This window comes from Acinonyx jubatus, chromosome B1 (genome assembly GCF_027475565.1).
Source record: "Acinonyx jubatus isolate Ajub_Pintada_27869175 chromosome B1, VMU_Ajub_asm_v1.0, whole genome shotgun sequence".
Lineage (NCBI taxonomy): Eukaryota > Metazoa > Chordata > Mammalia > Carnivora > Felidae > Acinonyx > Acinonyx jubatus.
In genome coordinates this window covers 74,802,093-74,826,808 of record NC_069382.1, presented here as the reverse complement: position 1 = coordinate 74,826,808, position 24,716 = coordinate 74,802,093, and the positions used below count along the sequence as shown (strand labels likewise).

At 34.2% G+C, this 24,716-nt stretch overlaps 1 protein-coding gene across 6 annotated transcripts in view; it reads right to left on the bottom strand.

Moving 5' to 3' along the window:
• Positions 1–24,716, bottom strand: part of LRBA (LPS responsive beige-like anchor protein) — a 772,859-nt gene that overhangs the window by 554,777 nt on the left and 193,366 nt on the right. For all 6 annotated transcript variants that reach the window (XM_027067081.2, XM_027067078.2, XM_027067090.2 and 3 more), the window contains exons 23-30: positions 19,454–20,509; positions 18,076–18,254; positions 17,107–17,260; positions 16,525–16,705; positions 12,736–12,863; positions 12,128–12,235; positions 8,119–8,278; positions 4,570–5,017 (exon numbers count right to left, since the gene is read on the bottom strand). In XM_027067081.2, coding sequence (XP_026922882.1) covers positions 4,570–5,017; positions 8,119–8,278; positions 12,128–12,235; positions 12,736–12,863; positions 16,525–16,705; positions 17,107–17,260; positions 18,076–18,254; positions 19,454–20,509 — 2,414 coding nt within the window. The remainder of the gene's footprint in view (positions 1–4,569; positions 5,018–8,118; positions 8,279–12,127; positions 12,236–12,735; positions 12,864–16,524; positions 16,706–17,106; positions 17,261–18,075; positions 18,255–19,453; positions 20,510–24,716) is intronic.

The window sequence follows — 24,716 nt, the reverse complement described above, 5'->3', positions numbered from 1 at the left end:
ATATAGGGAGAATTACATGATGAAGTAAATAGAGTGGTGGAGTCTCTGTTCACTGTACAATTCTTGTGTATATTTGAACATTTTCGCAATAAAATGTTGTAAAACTAGTAACAGAAAAAAATCTACTACAGATGTTTGTTCCTTAGTATGTACAATCTCTGTCCAAGAGGCATGGTTAGTTAAAGGTAACAAAAAACTTGATCTCATTTTTTTTTTTTAAAGTAGGCTTCACACCCAGCGTGGAGCCCAGCACAGGGCTTGAACTCACAACCCTGAGAACAAGACCTGAGCTGAGATCAAGCTGGATACTTAACCAACTGAGCCACCCAGGAACCCCTTGATCTCATTTCTAATCCTTTAACCTATTACCATTAATAATTCTTTCAATCATGTATAATACTTATTCTTTACTACAGCTCAGTAGATGTTTATTTTCCAAGATCTGTCTCATATTCTCACCCCTAATACATCTGAAGTATGGCTACCTACGTGAGTTTACATTTAATCCAGCATTCCTTACAAATTTCTGCAATATGCTCTTATGATTCCTGAGCATGTATTTCACAATTCCAACCCTTTGTATATACTATTCCTCAGCCAAGCAGCCTTCCTTTTATCCCTGCTTGCTAGGAAACTTTTCCTTCTGACCTTTCAAAACCTTGTTTAAAGGTAAGCCTCCCCAGGGGTGCCAGGATGGCTTAGTCAGTTAAGCTTCCCACTTTGGCTCAAATGATCTCATGGTTCATGAATTCGAGCCCCACGTGGGGCTCTGTGCTGACAGCTCAGAGCCTGGAGCCTACTTCAGATTCTGTGTCTCCCACTCTCTCTGCTACCCCCCCCCCATTCGTGCTTTGTTTCTCTCCCCCTCTTTCTCTCTCTCAAAAATAAATAAACATTAAAAAAAATTTTTTTTAAGGTAAGCCTCCCCAGAGTCTCCAAGTCAACATTCATAATGCACTATTCTTTGTGTTATATAAACTATATAACACTATTCTGTTATATAAATTTATAAATCATTAATAGCTATGAATTAAACCGATGATATGCCAAGAATTACTACTAAATTCTCCAAATAACCCTTACATTTTACTTCCACTTTAAAAATTAAAATAGTAAAGCTCAGACAGGTAAAATAACTTGCCAACATAAATGCCCTACAATTCCAAGTTCGCCCAAACAAGAGCTTTTATTTGAACTGTTTTCTCATATTGACCTTTTTCTTAAGTTTCATTGAGATATATGTAATTCACATATTACACAATTTAAGTGTAAAGTTAAATGGTTTTTAGTATGTTCACATGAGTTGTGCAACCATTACCACAATCATTTTAATATTTAAGCACAATTCTATAGTATAATCATCTATAAGCAATGGTAGTAAAGATTTCCAAGATATAAAATTATGCATGTATTACTACCAAAATAAAATATCTATGTGCTCACAAATGGAATAAGTTTTCCTTTCTTTAGCCCGCTTAGTACATAAGTGGGAAATAAACTGAATCCATTTCCAAAAATTTTGATTCAAACCATTTCTGAGGAAGCAAAATAATTATGCTTCAGCTTTGGGCCACATAAAACCAAAGAAAATTCCAAGTCATAATAATTGAAAGGACAAAAAGCAGTCAGCAGACTTCAGGATATTTTCCTTTCCTTTACTATTTTCATTATTACAAAGTTTCCACCCACATTGAAGGACTAAAATCTCCAGTAGAGGTGATCTTTAAGCCCTCATATTTATCATGTAGTAAGTACAAATTTAAACTAATAAAGCATGTCCAACAGTTTAAAAATTGCAGAAATTTATATTTACCACTACTTAAGAATGATCATTAAAGGACTAAGATTTCACGTTTTTCTAAAATTCTTTGGAAAACACAAAGAAAATGCAACATGCATCTGGCACAAGTTTGAGATTCTAGGGATATGTCTGGCATTGTTCTCAGGGTGCAGTTTAAGTTTCTATTAAAGAGACTGATAGAAATCCTTGTTAATATTTAAGGAAATAACTCTAGATTTTTAGTAACTGCTATCAACTTTGACAAAAAACACTTGAAACGTTTTGGCATAAAGAATTTGTAAGACAGATATGTCTTTTAGTTTTATAAGCTATTTTTCAAAACTGTCAATTAAAATCCAAATATTAAAGTATAAGACTTTACATGTTATAATTTTCTTTACAAACTCACTAACTTTAATGAATAATTAGTATCTGTGAGGCACTGCACTAAGAATACAGAGGAATTATTTATATTTATAACAATCCATGAATTTAAGTACTACATATTATCATCCCCATTTTACAGATGAGAAAGAAGTAATTTTCCTAAAGTTAAACACACAGAAAGTGTTTACTTTTGACTTTTTTTTATATGAACAAGGGAGACCTCTGTGAAAGTTTCTTTTTATTTAGCCACAACAAAGAGCAACAATGCCTTACAGATCACTAAGGTTCAGAAGTTCCATTTCAAAACAGTAACCAGTTTCAAATATCATAAACTTTCACATAAATGCTATTTTATTTAGCATGCAAATAGTTCACTAAGGAGAAAAGAGCATTTTAAGCCTAGCACTTTACTCCCTTAGGATCTAATTGAAAAGCCAGACAAGCCCTTGAACTTTATCAAGATAAATCCCTGGCATCCACTAATCACCACAGAGGATCTTCAAATTAGATAAGAGCAAGAATTTTGGCATGGGAATGAACACAAACACCTTGCCATCCACAAAGGCCCACAACCTGGCAGCCTTTCAGCAAGGTTCCACTCATGTAGCTGTTACTCTAAACTTTCCAGCTATTGCTTGGAAGTTGATAATTCTTAAGATATGAGGAGAGTTGTGATTTCTGACACAGCATTCCAGAGATAAATACATGATCAGAGGGATGCTTTGAAATTCCCAAAGATATTCCACTGGTCTACAGCTGCACGAAAATAGTTTTTCAAAAGGTGTCTCTTGCTGAGAAAAAGAAGGGGAAAAAACAGAGCACTGTGCTTGCCATCAGATAATATGTTAAGTGCATACTAGACATGTAAGTTCCAAATAACATCCTGAAAAACACTATCACAAAAATTCCCCCTCTGGATTCTATTTCAGTAAACCCCTTACTACGTATTACTGAGGCATGGTTTCCTAAATAAATTTATAACTCACTCACTGAAGACATACTAAAGCATAGATTTAATTCCTATACAACTTTAAAATAAATAAATGCCAACAATTTTCAAATTTGGGACATTTAAGGAAACTTTGCCTATATTAGTAAGATATATTAAATTGAAAAATCTACTTTCCCTTGAGGCACCTAGGTGACTCAGTCGGTCCGACTTCAGGTCATGATTTCATGGTTCATGAGTTTGAGTCCCACATCAGGCTTACTACTGTCAGAGCAGAGCCGCTTCAGATCCTTTGTCCCCCTCTCTACCCCTCCCCCACTTGCATGCGCGTGCACCCTCTCTCTCTCTCAAAAATAAATTATTTTTAAAAATCTACCCGCAAGTATTTGACTACTCAATCTAAGATTAATACAAATTTAAACAAATTATAAAAATTGAGAATGTTTTAAAAACTAGTTATGTACACCTCTTCCCACCCTCAAAATATAGCCATTGCTATAAACAGTTTTAAATATACTCTTTGAGGGGCGCCTGGGTGGCTCAGTTAGTTGAGCATGTCTGACTCCTGATTTGGGCTCAGGTCATGATCCCAGAGTCATGGGATCAAGCCCTGCATCCAGCTCTGTGCTGCTTCAGATTCTCTCTCTCTCTCTGTTCCCTGCCCCAGTAGCACATACACTCTCTTGCTCACTCACTCCCTAAAAAATAAAATTTTTAAATAAAGGAAAGAAAATATACAATAAAATATTCAAAGGGGATGGATTACTGTGTCAACTTCCTTTCAAACTACTCCGGAAAAACAAAAGTTCTTTTAACTGGCAACTTCTCTATAAGTTAGAGCTTATAACAAGATAAAATACTGATCTTTGAAAAAGACTATATTTAATAACTCAATACATACATGTCTTATAGGTAGAATTTCAGAAAGTTTAATAATATATACAAAAAAATTTCAGGCATATTAGCAAAAGGTTCACTAGGCAGCAGAACCTAAAGTCAGGAATGCACAGTCTGCTTTCTAAAGCTGTCAAGCTCTGAACACCTTGCTGAATTCCTGAGTCTGTTGAAATCCACAGATTCAGACTTCTTTTCACAAAGGCTGGCACAGTACTGCCAGCAAAAGAGTGAAAGGTAGCCATGTGTAGGTAAAGGCGAATTCTAACTTATAACAAACAAAATGATTGTCCATATAATTTGCCAATGTAACATTAAGATTAAATATTATTTTTAAATCATCTTATTGGTATGATGAAAAACAAAAATGTGAATGCCTTGTTGCCTACTTACAAGCCTTTTATACAACAAAAACATCCTTGTAATTTTTATAAACTAGATCAAAACACCACTTTCTAATATTGAAGCTACAAAATTTAGCACAGTTAAATTAAGTTCCTGTTTACCCTTTGAATTTTATACATATAAGCAGACCAAAACAAAAGACTATTTACAGTACCTATCAAAAGATCTGAACTGCACAGGTTGTTCAACAGAAAGATCACCAAGAGCTCCAAGACAGGCTGGTGGCAGAAGGGTAGGATCCACTGTGACTCCATCTGCTGGTATATTAACCAAGCTTCGAAGAATGTCCTTCACATTGACATTTTTTGAAACTGAAACCGATGGTGCAGCCTTGTTATCCGACTCATTTCCTCCATCGTTTCTGGCTTCCTGAGTTTTATTGACTTCTAAAGAAAGAGTGCACAGCGCCTCGCTGATTGCATCTGGGCCTGCACTGACACTTGGAGGTGCTATCAGAGGAGCTACATGCACACTGCTTCCTAAGCCAGTAGCTGTTTCTTCCCCAATGCCTGAGTCCCTCCTCCGAGCAGATGACGTGCTTTCAGATTCTTCCACCAATGCTGGGGTTGGCGGACTGAATGCTGATGGTGCGTTTTCTACATCTTACCAAGAAACAAAAGGAAAAGTATAAACAAAAAAAAAAAATTTAGAAGCAATTTTTAAAAGGTACATCCAGCCCTAACAGCTATCTACTATTTTATTTTTTTAAGTTTTTATTTTAATTTCAGTTAGTTTCACATATAGTTATATTAGTTTCAGGTGTACAATATAGTGATTCAACACTTCCATCCATCACCCTGTGCTCATCATAACACCTATTTAACCCACCCCACCATCTAGTATTTTAAATTAGGAAATATATGGCATGTTTTAATAAAAGGCAAAAATAAATTACATAATCTATGTAATAATAGATGCATGTAATATACTGAGTATAACAACAAAATAGATGTTTCAATAAAACAATGAGAATAATAAAAGTAATAAATGATAATAAACTGAGAAAAAACTGCCAAACTGACCATGACATACCAATGGATAGCAACACAAGGCTGAAAGCCATTGGCCTAGAAGAAAAAATCCAAAATCCTTGATAAAGTATAAGACTCTTTAATAATATGAGTCTGATAGAATTTAAATTTAATAAAGGCAGGGAATTTGTCTTCTTTAACACTTCATGTCCAGTACCTATAACCATGCCTGGGCCCATAACAATGCCTGGCACGTAGTAGGTCATCAACTATTTATCAGATTACTATTAATTTACAATTTTATCTTCTGCTACTCATGCCATCACACTTTATAACATCAAATTACGTGCAATCTGCTAAACATGGGACAACATTTGGGGCTTCTGTGCCTTTATACATTGCCATTTCTCTGGACAGTAATTCCAAGATTTCTACCTCAAACAGTTTCTACTTGCTAAAAAAAAACACATGTCATCCTTCCTATATGCAAGAATAATTCAATAATCTTTAAAATCTAGTTCAACAAGGAGCATCACCTACTTTCTGACTCATTCCCTCTAATCAGGCATTCATTGCATCCCAACAAAAATGCTCCATCTTCCTAAATCCAATGGTTACCAAAAACCTCCATCTTGATAACTCCAATGGTCAGTCCTCAGCACTTGACACAGCACCAACAAAGGATTATTCCCTCTAACTTGCCAATACTTTTTTCACTTTGCTAATAGGACATTATGCTCTTCTCATTCTTTATCTATTACCTCCCTGGTTGTTCCTTCTTAATTCCCTTCACTCATTTTTCTCCTTGATTTCTTAAGTTGGAGGGACTTAATACTTATCTTCCCTAACAATATTTACTCTCTTGAGTGATCTCATTCACTCTTAAAGTTTTACAACACTACTGTATCAACAAAACAATACATACTTATTTATAAGTGCCTACTTTACATCTTGTATGTCTAAAAGATATCTCAAACTCAACATGGTGAAAACTGAATTTATTTTTCCCTGAATATTTTTAACTTTCAGTCTATCCAAGTATACCTTATAATCATTCTTGATGACATTGCATCTTGATGACATTGCACCTAGTATTTTCAATCCTGCTCTCTCTCTTTTGGGATGAGCACTGGGTGTTGTATGGAAACCAATTTGACAATAAATTCATGTATTTAAATAAATAAATAGATAGATAGATAGATAGATAGATAGATAAATAAATAAATAAATCCTGCTCTACCATCAAAATATATCCAGAATCTGACAAATGCTCACTACTCTACAACTACCATTTTAGTCCTCCCAAAATCTACTCTTGCCTGGATTATTGCAATATCCTCCCAACTGGTTGTATTAGACTGTTATATTAATAATTCTGTTGCTCCATGCATTCTGGTATTCACTCCCTTGAATTCGGGCTGGGCCTCACTTACTTTAACCAACAGAATGAGGCAGAATTAGCACTGGGCCAGTTCTGTGCTCAAGCTTTACAAAGATCTGGCAGCTTGGGCATTTCTCAGAATCCCTGAACACCTCTGTAAGCAAGCTGGCTACCTTGCTAGAGGGAACATGTATAGAGACTATACAAAGATAGAGGCCCTCCGAACTAATGGAGGAAAACCAAAGAATTTACTAAGAACAATTATCAAGGACCCAGACATATAATCCCAGCTGAGCCATTTCGAGTCAGTCAGCCTCAGCTCTTGGAGCCATCCTTGCTAGGCACTAGATGTATGAGTAGAAAAGCCATCTCAGACTTTACAACCCCAGCAAACATCATCTGGAGCAGGGATGAATGATACTCACTGTGCCCTATATAAGTTAAATTCACAGAATCATGATAACAAAACTAAAACAGTTATGGCTTTAGCCACTGAACTTTGAGGTAATATGTTATACAGAAGTACACAACTAAAACACTGTTTTTCATCCTTGCCCTCTAGAATGTATTCTCCCTACAGAATCCCAAGTGTTACTTTGAAAAACTTAAGTCAATTGTCAACTGCTATCTCAAAACACTCAAATAATTCTCCATTTTCCTTAGAGTAAAAACCCACACTCCATATCTCTTAATCATTCCTGAAATTTTTCTCTGTTCAATTTTATCATTTCTTAGAACTTACCACCTTCTAAAATACTATACAATTTATTTAGTACATCTACTTCTTTTTGATCTCCTCTCACAAGAATATATAAGCTCCAAGAAGGCTGACGTTCTTTTCCTCTTTTGTTCATGAATATACCCAAATACCTAGTCGGTACTGAATGAATGCTTATTAAATAAATAAATCACCTCCACTAAGTGGTAGCTACTTCTATGACTGCAAAAGGTGCTTCTCTACCTATACATCTATAACTTGCAGCTACTCTACACCTCTAGTTATTACTGTTATTTATTAGCAAATCTGCCTCTTATAGAGAAATATGAATTATTTCTTCTTCACAATAAATGCCAAGGCAAACAAAAATGTTTAACATGGTATTTGTAAAAGATAACATTTTCTCACTTATGTTTTAATTAAATGGCTCATTTAAAAAAAGAAAAACAAAAATCATCTCCCAACTGCAATTAACTACACGGTACTTAAAATAAATTGAAATATATAGTTATTAATTTAAAAATATATACTCTCACTTTATAAATAAATGGATTTAAATTCCAGAATATTTTAACTATTAGGTAATGTTTTACTTGAACTTTGGATCCCAGAGAATAAAATATGGAAGCTTACCAGGAAGTGATAAATTCCCACTTTCACTACCAGCTTCTTTAAACGACTGGTTACGCCTTTCATTTTGGGGTTCCAAAATGTCTCTGTACTTTGAGACCATAAGAACAGAGATGAAGTATACAACTGCCAAGGCTAAAAACTGAGCTTGTTTGCTATCCTCCTAGGGAAAAATAAAAGTAGTTGATCATGCCACTATTAAGTAACATGTTTCGATCTTATTTTACATGACAATATTTACATATAAAATACATCCAAAAATCTTTTGACATACACTGAAAATAATGATAAATTCATCTCAACAAAGATTAGGCAAAGAGTCTTGGAAAAATGCCTGTAAATGAGAGTTTTTAATACTTGTGAAACATGGAAACAGAGAATTTGGTTTGTTTTTAAAATGAGGTAACTCAGTCGGAAGACATATGGCATAATATACCTTGTAAGATTAATCAAAAAGCAATTATCATTACATATGTATAACTATTTTTACTTCTAATCATAAGAATTAAAATATGCAGAGGCGCCTGGGTGGCTTAGTCTGACTCTTGATTTGGGCTCAGGTAATGATCTCAGGGTCAAGGGATTAAGCCCCACATCAGGCTCCACACTGAGCATGGAGCCTCCTTAAGATTCTCTCTCTCCCTATGCCCCTTTCCCTGACTTGTGCTTTCTTTCTCTCTCTCTCTCTCTCTCCTTCTCTCTAAACTTAGAAAAAAAAAAAAAGAATATGCAAAAAAAAAATCAGAATTAACAATTTTCCTAAAAGGCAAACATCCAAGAGAAAAAAAGCAAGGTAATCAGATACAGAACAAGATGCCAAAGGAATTCTCAAGAGCATTTTAAATAGTACAGACAACCAAGTGTCTAAGATTGAAAATATAGTGTCTGCCAGAAAGAAAAGGACAAACTACGTTGACCTCTAGAAGAGGTCAGGGCTTCATCATAGCTCTACAGATCACCTACATGTCAGTATACTGATGACCTCTTCATCTAGTCCAATACTCCATCTTCAAAGGTACCCTGCACACATCACTATTCTGAATATTTTTCACAATAGGTTTGCACTTAAAGGAAAAACTTAAACTTGTCCATCAAATTCTGAAAACCAGAGGTACCGTGAGTAGCAGAAAACTTACAATAAGGAAAACAAAGAACACTGTTGCCTAGCAGATAAATAAATGGCAACTAACGGCGCAAATGAAACAAAGTCAATTAGCTAGTGTCAAATGTTTTTTGACATAATTTCTGGGAAGGAACGAGGTATCACGTTCAACCTGAGCATTTCCATTTAATACAAATATTAATCTGTAAAGAATCTATGATACTCTTTAGGCTCATATATAAGACCTTATTAGCCTTGATGGAAAAGATAAATGTAACATTTTCCTGTTTTATTAACCATTCCTTTTCTCCAAACACTCCTGTGTTCTACTGCCCCACAATACTGGCACTATTATAATAATTGCTGCTAATGATGTTGGCACTAAAAATGTAGGCAAATAACTTACTTGATTCTAACTTCTTAATCTATACAAATTATTTATATGACTATCTAAATACTTATTTAGCGCATTAATGTTTAATATTTAGTTATTACAGTATGAAGTTTATAGAATAAGCCTAATTTCTGTCCAAAGAAGAAACATCCCATAGATATTTATGTTTCAGCCTTTTATCCCCAAATAAATTTGTTTTCAACTGTAGGTATCACTTACTGAATACTTATAATGGACCGGGCACTGTACTATGTAGTTCAAACACATTCATTAACCCTTTTAACAAGGTGAGGCCTAGAAGAATAATTGACCTAAAGACATATAGTAACTGAAAAAGCAAATGTGAACTCAGATTAGAACGTTTACAAAGTTTAGCACTTAACCTCAGGGTGGTAACTTCTTTATATTGCCAATCTAAGGTCATTTCCTTTTTCATCAAAATTGGATTATGCTAAAAGAGACTCTGGGATATAGTTTGGGAAACACAGTCTTTTTTCTAAAACTCCTATGATTATAAAACTTTTTTAATTACAAAAAAAAAATTTTAGTTATTAATTACTTTTAAAAATTACATGTTAAACATAAGAGATACTCTAATTCTCTGTCCAAATATCCTGACATAAAAACTTGTTACAAAGTTCCAAAGGGCCAAATCACAAAGAGCCAAGATGAGGAATTTTCATTTCAAGTACTATGGGAAGCTATTAAAGAATATTTAAAGCAAAAGAATTATATTACTTATTATAGATTTTTAAAAATCACTGTAGGAAAAACAAAGCTATGGGGCAATAGACTCAACCAAAGAAAAGGAAAGCAGCAACAATATTTGGTCCCAAAATAAACCACAGTCAGTGGGTTTGGGGGAAAAAAAAACAGTTGATGGTTTCTTAACGAAAGGAATAATAAGAGCTATCAAAAAGCAAATATATGGAGATCTAAGGAGGCAACACACCTAATGGTTAAGATCAAAATTCCAAGAATCACATTCCCTAGGTCCTTAACCCACTTCCATCTCTTACTATTTGTGTGATCTTAACCATAATATTTAACCTAACACTTCCATCTTTCTCATAGGATTACTACATGAATTAAATGATACAGAGCATCCATTTCCATGCTTAAAACACAGTAAACATTCAGTAACTGCTAACTATAGGTAATAACTATTAACTACAACTACTATTAACAAATTGTATATGTGTACAAAACTTGGTTGAGAACTCAAAAGAGCACCAAGACCCTACAAAAAGAGGAGGGAAAATTAAAACTGATGGGCACTGAGGAGGGCACCTGTTGGGATGAGCACTGGGTGCTGTATGGAAACCAATTTGACAATAAATTTCATATTAAAAAAAAAAAGTTATAAAATTTATAAAAAGACTTGCATGTAAAATAGAACACCTAGTACTAAATGCAGTAAGTGTTTAATAATTATTAAGTAATGATAATACTACAAATATATACTATATTTGTATATATATTACATATATATATTGTATATATTATATATTATATATATTACATATATATTGTATATATTATATATTATATATATTATATATATTACATATATGTATATATAAATATATATAAATATATATTACAAAGGTAATACTACAAATATATATATATAATATATAATTTTTGGACAGAGAAAGAGCATGAGCAGGGGAGGGGCACAGAGAGAGAGAGAGAGAGAGAGAGAGAGAGAGAGAGAGAGAGAGAGACAGACAGACAGAAGAGAGACAATCTTAAGCAGGCTCCACACCCAGCATGGAGTCCTACACAACCCTGGGATTAGGACCTGAGCAAGTCAAAAATCAAGAGTCAGACACCTAACCAACTGTACACCTAGGCACCCCCAAATAATTTTTATTTTCATCTTTATACTTTCTTTATTCTTTAGACTTTCTTATATGACTTTATAATTTATACATGAAAACTGCGCCATATGTCAAAATCAATTAAAACAAACATTTTTTTAAAATTAAAACTGCCACATTTCATTATTGTAATTCTAGTTGTTTGAGGGAAAAACATCCAATATTCAGTAAAAATAATATGCCATTCAGAATTTGAACATTTCATTACTTTCAGAGCGTAGATTCTGGAGTTTAAGACTGCTGGGCTGGAATCCTATCATTTACTAGCTCCATTAACTTGAACAAGTTACTCAAGCTCTCTGCCTCAGATTCCTCATATATAAAATGAGAATTACAAAAGTACACAACTCAAGAAGTCGTTGGACTTAGTGCATGTGAAGCACTTACAGTGCTTAATATGTAATAACGTTTTATTCTTTTCAGTATCATTACTCTGATATATTAATTCCACTTATATAAATAGTACTGTCCAATATTCTAAGATTCTAAAATTATTGTCATGAGAATTGGTTCTAGTCCTTCTTATCTCTATTCAACTGTTTTATATCACAGAAAGTTTTTCCTTTCAATACTTTGGGCCTAGGTAGAAATATGTATCAGCTAAGAGTATGTGAAAGAAATACTGTAACTTACTATGTCTCTGAAGACAACTGCCCTAAGCCGATTAATATCCATGTCTTGTAGGAGCTTGTCAAAATCTCTTACTGGAGATATACCACCAGTTATAATGTCCACTGGACTCTATTTAAGACAAAAAATATATATGTATTACACAGACATTTTAAAATATTAGCACAGTATTCCAAGAACCAGGAAAAAAAAGGCTGTAACATTGTTTCTCCTAGCTTATTTTTCCTACTTCCTTCTGTCTTCTTTTTAGGGGTACTGGGATAGAGGTGGGGGTCACAGAAGGAAGCCATAAAGGAAAAATCAAACTGCATGCTAACTCACCAAGTTCATGAAATACAAATTGACATATTCAAAGGAAATTGACATATTTGACATATCAAAGACACAAGAAAAGTAAACACTTGGAAAAGCAGACAAGATTAAGTATAAGCAAATCTTTACTGTATATTTAAACACAAATATTTGAATGTTATGTCCACAGACTAAAATAACTATTTTAGAACCTTTGTCAGATTTACTTAACTTTATGTTGAAATGAACAACTAAATCTAAGATCTTAATCATAAAGTAAGAGGTACTTTTTTATTAAATTAATTATTCTATATGCTTACCTTTGCGGCAGATTTCCCCAGGGGAATCAGGCTGTGTACTGTTTTCTGGCCCTTGGTCGTATCTCCTCTAGCTTTCAGCTGTGAATGCTGCTGACACTCTAAACAATTCCTAACTGCCACAGCACACACTGTAATTTAAGGAAAAGATTGGGCCAGAAAATTTTATTTAAGATTTTGGAATTGATAAAAATCACCTACATAATATGATTTACATAAGCTTTTATTTGAAACAGATTACTTTCAGCAAATTCCTACAATGTTCCTGGACTCTATCACCTAGTGTTTGTTTTGTGACTTTGTTAGCTACACTGTTAGGGCCCACTGCTAAGAGAGAATCATTTCAGGGAACTAAATCAACAGGCTAGTGTTTCTTAGAGCTTACCTAAGCTAAAGTGGAATGATCTTTTATTAAGGAAAAGATAGGGAAGAAAAGAACTGAAAAGCAGGAAAAAAGAGAAAGCAAATCACACTGCTATGAACTAGTCTATAATAACAACCTATCACCTTCATCAAAGTAAAATAGTTAAACTTAAAACTTGCATGTATTTCTTATGGTCTATCACTATAGCAACATATTTATAGAGACTGATAAAAGGTAGAACATTTATAGAAAATATTTACAGAGTCTACTTTTAACTGGTTTTCATTAAAACCGTTTAAAAGGTGGGGGGGCAGAAAAGAGACTGTGATTAATAAAGTCCAAAATAGCCTCTTCAGTATTATGCTAAGTGAAATAAGTCAGAATGAGGAAGACAAATACCGTACGATTCCACTCATAAATAGAATCTAAAAAAAAAATTAATAAACAAATAAAAGCATAATCAGGCCTATGAATACAAAGAACTAATGGTTATCAGAGGGTAGGGCAGTGGCAAATGGGCCAAATGAGTGAAGGGGAAAGACAGATGTAGGCCTCCAACTATGGAATGACTAAGTCATAGGAATAAACAGCAGAGCATAAGGAATATAGTCAATAATATTGTAATAGCAACATAACTGGACCTAGCCTAATGTATAAACCTGTCAAATCACTAAGTTGTACACCTGAAACTAATGTAATATTGTGTGTCAACTATACTCAAAATAATAATAATAATAAAAATAATTTTGGGGCGCCTGGGTGGCTCAGTCGGTTAAGCATCCAACTTTGGCTCAGGTCACGATCTTGCAGTTTGTGAGTTCGAGTTCCGCATCAGGCTCTGTGCTGACAGCTCAGAGTCTGGAGCCTGGAGCCTGCTTCGGATTCTATGTCTCCCTCTCTCTCTGCCCCTCTCCTGCTCATGCTCTTTCTCTCTCTGTTTCTCAAAAATAAATAAACGGTAAAAAATAAATAAAATAATAATAATAATAATAATAATAATAATAATAATAATTTCATCCAGTAGAAACCAACACATTTATAAGCCTAAGGATCTCCAAATCTTTGTTGAAGATTTGATGTTCCAGTATATTACTACCAGATATTAACCTTTTTTTGTTTTTGTTTTTAACTGAACAGTTTCACCAATATTATACTCTTAAAATGGTGACCTTCTCTGAGCATAAATCCTATAGTATTCATGTTATATATAACTTATGATTATGAAATTTTAAAGAGCCTGCAATAACACTGTTTGCTAACCTGTGAGTTATGTAAATTCTAGAATTTGGTTGGAACATTTTCAACAACTTAAAATAAGTAGTAAATTAAATGAATCACCTGTTCAAAAAACTACCTCTCTAAATGTGTCCCCCATCAGTTACTCGGGTTATTTAGAAATTAATTTTGAAGTTTAAATGATGAATTAGGTAATGCAAACATGACTATGAAATGCTTAGTATCATGTGAATCATCTCAGTTCTTAATCAGATCAGTAGCACTCAGGCTATATGAACTGAACAAGAGTAGGAGAGCAAATTAAGAACAAAATGGCAAACTTCTCTGGGGACTCTAACTACTACCAGACTATCCTATGGCTAGCATAGAACTGAAACAGGAAAGTATTCAGATAAGTGCAAGACAGCAACAAAAGTTGGGGAAAAGGAAACAAGGAATATAGTGAGGAAGGGAGGGCAAGAGAGTATGGAAAATGACTCTCAAATTTGAAATCAGGCCCAGAAAAATAACTTTTGCACTTTTTTGTCCCAGGTTGCATAAAATCAAGTTTGGGTATCGCAAAGTTAAAAACCTATCACACTCAGCAGTCGCAGTAGTAGAAGCTACTCTTAACTGTTGCCATCCTGCCTTCTCACCTCCAACCTCAGGAAAGAACAGGAATGAGGAGACCAGGGATCAAACACTTGGGATTGTTTACCAAGCTTACCATACTCTATTAAAGACTTTGAACAAATAGTTTTCAGAATCTCACTTCCATATATAAAAAGACATGATGCTGGGGTAGATCAAATTATGAAAATGCGTATTTCCCTAATTTCGGAATACTTGAGTGTAGTGACACATTGATAGCATAGCCTTGTATTTTTAATTCCAGAAGTATACTCTTTATAGGAAAGTGGCAACGTTTAAAAAAATGGCATACACAAAAGCAATGGAGTCAGAATAGTTTAATTATATTACTAATAGAAAGTTCAAGGAAGTATGTTACAACAGAATATGTAGGAAAACAAGTTAAACTATATTCAAATTCTAACTTCACCAACTACAGCTTTTGGATTTTTAATACATTTCCTAATTTCTCTGATCTCAAATATCCTCATGAATAAAAGAAAATAATTGCTGACTCATTGGAAATCTGCAAAACAAGTGTAGTCAATAAATGACAGTTTTTGTTTTCTTATACTTACCATTTGAATCTCTTAATTAAAATTTTAAAACAAATTTCTAAAAACTGTCACATCAAGTTCTTTAGAGCATCCCAAGTTGAAAAGTAGTTTGAATAGCATTTTGAGTAATCAAAACATAATCAGTGCACCAAAAAAGTCTAAATATATCTCAGCTTATATAACAGATACTCCTGCTAAAAATGGGAAAATAATTCATTAACAATGAGATTTTCCACCTTTAGTGTTACATTTCCACAGATGCCTTATTTCTGATCTCTCTTCATGTGGCAATGGTTCCTAGTGGTTTTGCTTCCATTTCTTCAACCACCTCTTCCTACCTGCTTCTCTCCATTTAATAAGCAAATCATTAACAAAACCTCAGTATTTACAACTAGATGCAGGAAACCTTCTGCCCAGAGAAAATATTTTGCTTCACCTAAGGAAGCCCTGATGACATTAAAAATTCTTTATGTATTTTAACTTTTACCTAAGCAAGAAATGCCTCCAGGAGAATAGAGATCTAGATTTCAGGAACTGTTCCAACAAATTACCATGGCTCATGTGGATAAAGGCTGTACTTGAATGATGCTAGTTTTAGAATCTTGCTACGCAAGTATAGTTTGTAAGATAGCAGTTTCAACATCACCTGGGATGTTAGGCAATTATAGACCTCACCCCATACTAACTGCATTTTAACAAGATGCTATGGTGATTTCTTGTGTATGAATCATCTTAAAATCTGAGAAGCACCATTTTTGAGCAAAAAAAGATCAGAGGAGGAGGGGTAATGGTGACCACAATCAACTGAGATTTTTTAAAACATGTCATTCCTCTAGCCAATTTTATAACTACTACTACAAGCATAGTACTTAGATAGTCTTCACCCTTTGGAGATTAAAAAAAAAGCATACGACAAATTGCCTAGTACTCATTTTCCCAACAACAGATAAAAGATAATTTCAATCTAATATGTCAAGATAACTGAAAATTTTTAAAGTAAATTCCTGATAGGTTTTAACAGCTCACCTAGTCGGAGACACTGTCGCAAAATTCCTCCAGAAGACATATTTTTTTCAGCTTCAATTTCAGTAAAGCCAAGAGAACTTGCAAATATAAGCACATCCACAAGGCTGATTAGCCTCTGCAAAAATGTCACAGAGGCTTCTATTGAAAGGCCTTGAGTAGGTTCTATATTCTCCAGCTCATGCTGTAAGGAACAGAATTTGAAATTTTTATCTGTATTTTGATAAAAATCTAATTTTCTTGGATACATTCCCCAAATTTCTAAGTTTTATAAAAAGCCAGCTTTCAGAAATCTAGTTCAACAGAATGTTTTCCTTTTTCATCTAAAAAGAAGGCAACAGAAAAGTACAGGTGAACCACCACCAATCATATTCTCTAGCTGACTCATACCTAAGAAATCAACGTAGTTTTTAGTTCTTTCATTCTTGGAACAGATTCTAAGGTCCTTTCAGGTAACTGTAAAAGATACTGTTACTTTTGGCTTAATGCACTTATGATGCATAGTAACCACCACATTCAAGTGTTAACAAAGATGCATAACAGTAGCATTTTCACACCAATTTTATAGAGTAGTTAAATCCTTACTGTAGCCGATGTAGCAGCTGAAAGCAATGGCAGTATACCCCCACAAGCCATGACCATATTGTCCATCACTTGAGAGATGAGATGAATTGTGTTGTGTACAAAGATGACATTATCACTGCTATTCACGAAGTCCATAACTGTCTTTGTTGAATGGCTGTCCAAAGATAAATGATGTTTACTGATAAAGCTAAAGAAAGGAAATCACAGTTTGCCTACTTGAGGGGAGGGAGGATAAGGCAGTGCATTTGCTTCGTCTTTAAAGCTGAGGTAATGATAATGATACAGCAGACATGTTGGGGATGTACTTCTTCACAAGATGTAAACCATTTCATATCAGGAGTTACTATCCATGCCCCTTTTCAGTGCTGAAACATATAATACTATTCATCTTGTATATAAAAAGTTGAATTATCCTCAACTGGGAACAAAATTGAGAAGTCACATAGCAAAAACTAAGAGGCAAATGGTGTTAAATGTGCAAATAAAAATAAATTTTCTACTAACATTTTCTTAGATAAAGCCATAACATGCTTTTAAACAGGATAAGTGTAGTATACAAGTAACAATAAACCAATTAGGCATTTCAAAAACATAAATCATATAATAGATAATCTGAAATATACAGATTTCTTATACCAAAACTACATTGGAGAATTGGGTGTTATAGAGTCCAATTTTTTTTATTTTTAGTACTTATAGATAAACCAACTTAGTTTTTATACTATAGGAAATCTTCACATTTTTTAAAAGAAAAATCTCTGATTTTCCGTTTTTTGTAATTCAGACTGGGTAGCTCATTTCTACAATGGCCAATAAAAGTTAATTCAATAAAACCCTATCACAGAAATAATTTATATTCTACTTTTTAACTAAATGTCTGAAATAAATTGCAAAATGTTAACTATATAAATTTCTTTAAACAAACACTAAACTTCATACACATCTTCTATAACAAACATATGGACATACCTTCTCCACATCTGTATATCTGTTTCTATTGAAAATAATAGATCAGTGAGCAAACGTTGATGCATTTGAGACCATTTGAACTCAGGAATACGAAACAGAGCAGATCTGGAATCCCTCCTTTGTCCATTACCTCCATCTGGTGCTATTCCTTGACCTGGCCCCTCCTGTTGCCTTGACATCTAATACAGTAAATTTAGAAGAGTAATAAAATAAAATGAACTTCAAAGAAGGTATTAATAATAATAGCTCCTATGCAATTCATCTAACAATCACATTTGAAGATACTAAGGAACCAAATTTACAGAAAAATAATCAATAAGTAATAACATTAAAACTTTAGTACATTTAGGGACGCCTTGGTGGCTCAGTCGGTTAAGCGGCCGACTTCAGCTCAGGTCATGATCTCTCAGTCCGTGAGTTCGAGCCCCGTGTCGGGCTCTGTGCTGACTGCTCAGAGCCTGGAGCCTGTTTCAGATTCTGTGTCTCCCTCTCTCTGACCCTCCCCTGTTCATGCTCTGTCTCTCCCTGTCTCAAAATAAATAAAACGTTTAAAAAGAAAACTTTAATACATTTAAAGCCAAGTTACCAAAAATGCTAACTACCGTAATTCAACAGTCATTAGCTTGGAACCATTTGGTATTACAACCAGCTAAGGTATCATTTCTACAAAGGAATCAAGAAGTTCTTAGATTTGAATATGAGGAGGAAAGAAAGGCAGTATCTGGATTATAAATTGGTTAAAATTAAAAACAAACATAAAGATAACAAAATTAAGAACACCCAACAAAATAGGAAAGAGGGAGTTAAGAGCTGAACAGCATGAAAAATTATAACATGGAATCAACCACTGTCTCATGAATTATTCTGAGATACTAGTAAAGGAGAAAGCTGTGCCTCTTGATCTCAGAAAGGTTCCTCCACTCTTACAAAATAAACAAACCTCGTGGAACAATTTTAAACTACATGCTTCATATATAAAATTATACACTAGTAGGTGGTTCTGCAAGACAACAGCCCTAGATTTTTGTCAGAAAATTAATGTGCTAATAACTACGATTATGTTATCAAATAAAGGTAAAGACAAGTATTTCCAATATTTGCTTTCTAAACTAAAATTATTACAATCCTAAAACTTGAAAGTAGAAAGTAGTAACTTCTGGTGATCTTGTGGTAAAAATAATAATAAAAGCTGCCATTTAATCAATTCACACTAAAACCTTGTGCTAAAGAAAACAAATATAATCTTTACATTCATTGCATTTATATAATTGCAAATGGGATATGAATCAACTCAAAAAAAAATAAAATGTAAGTATATACACTTGCTCTATCTTATTTCAATGCAAATACACTTCAAGAATACAGTAAATATAATCACCTCAAGCACAGGTTGATGGGGGTGAGATGCTTCCATGTTTGTATTGGCCTTCAACTCCAATCTCTCAGTATCTGTAGCAACACTGGAAACGTCCAATTTAGCAATCCTCTGCTCAGAAGTAGTAGGAGACTCAAAGATATTACCAGGAGAATCACTAAGTAATTTGGTTTCTCTATCAGAGTTACTTGTTTTCTTCCCTTCCTCTAGCATTGCACCAATATCTGATTGTACAGGTGTCTGGGAAACAGTAGCGTCTGGTGAGGTAGCCGGAGACCCTGATGCTGTCATAGTCAAGATTCCAGACTCTTTGGAATCTTGAGTTTCGCTGTCCGTTTGCTTCTTATTTACAGATTCTTCCTCTTGAAATATTAATTTGTTGTCATTACTAAACATGTCCAGTCTTTCACTGGCTTCAGAGGCAGCTGGAGACAAACTATCTTCTTGGAGTTCTGTGCGTAGACTGGCTTCCTCAGTAGGACTACTTTCTACTTTCAGTTCTACATAATCATCATCATCTTCCTCTACTATAGATTTCTCCAATAATTCTGGCACCTCTGAAGCATCCTCTTCTGAAGGAGAACTTACAGAAGCAGTTACTTCACTAACAGTTATTATACCTTTGCCAGCTCTTTTAAAAGAATTAGAGGAAACAGTCTCACCTATTGTATCAGAAGATCCTTCTAAATCATCTATATGAATTGTTTCATTTATCAGTGTTTCCTCTAAAGGGACTTCATCCAGTAACTCCTGATTTTCTTGACCAGTTTTCCTTTCTTCATTAGACGTGTTAGGAGTTTTCAGTCCAACGCTGGATGTAGAGTTTACTGAAATTGTCTTCTCAATACTTGACTTTTCATCACTATTTCTGGGGATATGAGTAGACACAGGACAATCCTTCATATCTGATTGCTGGGATGCTACTGAAACATTAACATCCCTGCTAATGACAGAGACTGCTTCAACTGGACTTGAACATTGCCCAATTTCTTCATCAACCTTTCCCTGGTGTTCCCTGAATATATTGGCAAGATTTTCTCTGTGTATTTCAAAAGTGACCTAGATGAAAAACATCCAGTCAAAATATGCAAAAAAGAAAGAAAAACAGAACATACAGTATATAAAATTAAAAATTTAACTATTTTTCAAATAAATGGTTTTATATAATGCAATAAAATAATTTTCCTAGAATATCCTTATCTTATAAAATAAACAAAAAGTCAACCACAAAAATTTAAATAGTCAAAAAAAATGAGAGCTATACTTAATGATGATAGGTAGCATGGCTTTAAATCACAATAACATCCTTACTTAGCCTATTCTTAAACATATATATGAAAAGAATATACTATTCCACTGACCTCTATAAACTGTACCAGGATCTAAGTATATAGCGTTGTGAAGGGCTTTGTACACTAGATAATACATTGTTTTAACTGCAGTGAAAATCCATTTCCACGTGACTTATCCTCAACATAGATTAAAAATATCAATTAATTATGCCCACTATTATAGCAGCTCTCCATATATTTATTTAGTAAAACTTTTTCTTACTAAACTAATACAAATTCAGCAATGAGAAAAAAATCCAATCCTTCCCCAAAGCTCAACCATAATTTTCAAAGTCTAAACTGGTCAAAATAGCCTGCAAGTTCCAGGTTATCCATCCATCCATCCATCCATCCATCCATCCACCCAACGCCACTTGCATGTGACTGACTAGTATGTATCAGGCACTATGAACATCAACTCTTATCATGCCTGGCCCTGCACACTTTTACCTCAATAATTTTCTTACCAAAGATTATTATAGCCACCATTATCTGGTTGCCACTGGTGTTAGAACAGGAAACACCCCTCAGAAAGAAGTATAATACAAGCAGAAAGTACAGACATAATTATAGTTTACCAATGTTAGAACTGTTTGTTCCTGTAACCTACATTATTATAATATATACAGCAAACTGAACCTTTAGTCAACAAACATTTATTGAGCCCTAGTATGGGAGGATGGTAGTAGATGACAGGAAAAGATGATTTTTGTGCACAAAGACCCATAGGCATTTTTGAATCATAGGTATGTATACATATGGGTAAAAGGCAAACAAATGTTTAAATAATGCATAATGCACACATTTTTTCAATAGCTATTTACTAACCTTCACTCATAATATATACAGTATGCTCATGCCTTAATAGGATACAGCTAAAAATAAAAATGTTTGGAAAATAAACATTTTACAAATTATAAATACTGGGGGAATTTTTCTGAATATTTCAAAATGTAATGCATATATTCTAAAGAATAAAATGGCACAGTAGCATTAACAAAATATCAATTTATTTTATAACCATTTTTTTTAATGTTTTGTTTTGTTTTGTTTTAAATAGGTCCACATCCAACGTGGGACTTGACTCACAACCCTGAGATTAAGAGTCACATGCTCTACCAACTGAGTAAGCCATGTGCCCTGAACTAACTTATTTTAATTGACCAACTTCTCATTATCTAGTCAGCAAAATTTACTGAACACCCAAAGCATGCCAGGCACTGTGTGATGAACACAATGTCCTTGCCTTCATGAGGCTTACAGTCTAATGAAGGAGATTGAAAATAAATATACAAAAATATAAGATAATGTCAGTTAATAGTGAGAGATTTGAAGGCGAAAAAAAAAAAGAAAAGAAAAGTCTAGGTGGGATGATGTAGTAGAGTAACTGGGGAAGGTCTCTAAGGATATTATATTGAACAGAGATCAGAATAAAGTGAGACACAAAGTTATATGAATCTGAAAAGGAAAACAATTTCAGGCAGAAGGAAAAACAAATGCAAAGCCCCTAGTAGCCAAAATAATCGTGGTATGTTGGAGGAACAATAAACAGTAGAAAGAGAACTATAGATAAGGTCACAGAGGAAGGCATTGGCTAGATCATAGTTACAGAGAACTATAGACTGTATTAATGATTTTGAATTTTATTCAGAGAGAGAGCCACTAGAAAATTTTGAGTAAGAGTAAGACAAGATAGGTTTGTTGTTGTTGTTGTTGTTGTTGTTGTTGTTGTTTTTAATGATCCGATTTCTTAAGGTATCATTTAGTCTATTTGGAAAACTGACTTTAGAGAAATCATTTCTGCACTGATATGACAATTATTATTGTCTAGAGAAGGCAAGTTTCATACCAGCAACCTCAGAGTGATTTTGAAAATAGATCCTTTATTTCAAACACAGTAAGTTTAGTTTTCAATAATTATTTGCTTTCATTTTACTCAATTTAAGGATTTTAAATTTTTTATTATAAAATATATCCATAAACATAAATACATACAATTTATACATACAAATCAAAGAGTAATTTTTTAAACCCAATACACCTACTATCCACATCAGGAAACAGAATACTACTACCTCACAATTCCTCTATGTGCCCACCCTCAACTGTACTCCCAACCTCCCTATCCCTATTAAGAGCAAATCAACATTCTTACATTTCTGTTGTTCCCTACCTGTTTGTTAACAGCTCTACTACCTATAGAGTAAAAATACTTATCAAGTTTAGTTTGAGAAGCTAAATATAGCATAATCTTAGCCAGCCATCAAATAAAAGGGCAATATTGCTAAATAAATAAATAAATAAATAAAGGCTATCAGAAGACAAGCTACAGTTCCTGAAGTTTCTCTTCAGTTTCTATAAGAGGATATATAAGGCTATTTCTGGAAAGTCTGTTGGCAAGGCCATTAGGAAATATACAAGGCGTTAAGAACTAGAGCATCTATAAGGGGTAGTGTGGGCCAGGTAGTAGGTATCTGGCATGAATAACGTACAAGAAGTATACTACTTTGTATCTTCCAATTCTCACCATGGTCTACCTCTACTCTCAGAAGTAAATCAAAGCAGACCACTTTTTTGAGGAGAGAAGCATGAATGTACAAATGATCCAGGCAGGAGGAATACGGGCCTATCACATGTAGGTAATTTGTTCTCAGGTTAAAAAAAAAAAGTTATAACGGCAGATGGCATTTCATTGACAATAGCTTCCCTCTATATCTGTCTCCTAAGTCAAACCATTCCAGTTTAGAAGGACTGTCGTATGTCTACTCCATAGCTATCATTGCAGGATCTCCCTGAACCATGGTCCTAGAGATCCCTTCTCATCTCTCTTCCATGTTGCCTCTCCTTTTCCCTATGTCCCATATATTTGTTTAAAGCTCTCCTTTTGGTGTGTATATCCTCTGGCGCCTTCTCAAAAAATAAGTACATGTAAACTAAGTTTTTGAGACTTTAAAACATTTATTTTACCTCCATACTTGATTAATAGAGTATAAAACCATAGGTTGGATAGCATTAATCCCCAGAATTTGAAAGGTATTTCTTCACTTATTTCTGTGCTTCTGTTGCGAAGTCTCAGCCTACTCTGATTCTTTATCCTTTATATAAACTATTTTGTTCCCTGTGAAATCATATAAAATATCCTTGCTCTTAGTGCTTTCAAATTTCACAATGATTTTCAGCACAGATCTATTTTTATCCATTGTGCTAAACACCCATTGGGTCCTTCCAATCAAGCAACAAATATCCTTGGCTCTGGGAAATTTTCTTGAATCTATTAATTTATACCTTTGTCTCCTTTTTCACCTATTCTTGCTTTCTAGGATTACTATTTTTTGACACTGCACTGAATACTCCTCTAATTTTCTTACCATATCTCTATTTTCAATCCCTTTGTCTTTTGGTTCTACTGTCTAGGAGAGTTCCTCCACTAACCCTTAAACATGTTTTACATTTCTCCTATATGAGTCTGGGCTAGTCACTTGACTTCTTACTGCTCATATTAAAATGGGTGGTACAAGGGGAAACACAAACCTAAAAAATTTATATTTTAAATGTTCCCTGGTGTTAAAAAAGAAAATTCCCTCTCCTCTCTTGAGCACTTCCTGTAGAAAACCTGAAGTTCAAAATACAGTAACCCTTGAACAACACAAGGGATGGTGTACCAAATCCCCCCGAACCTCACATGCAGTCAAAACTCAAGCAAAACTTGGGGCGCCTGGGTGGCTCAGTCGGGTAAGCATCTAACTTCGGCTCAGGTCATGATTTTGCAGATAGTGAGTTTGAGCCCTGTGTCAAGCTCTGTGCTGACAGTTCAGAGCCTGAAGCCTACTTTGGATTCTGTGCCTCCCTCTCTCTCCGCCCCTCCCCTGGCTGTGCTCTCTCTCTCAAAAATAAACACTTAAAAAAACTTTTTTTAATCAAGTAAAACTTGAATC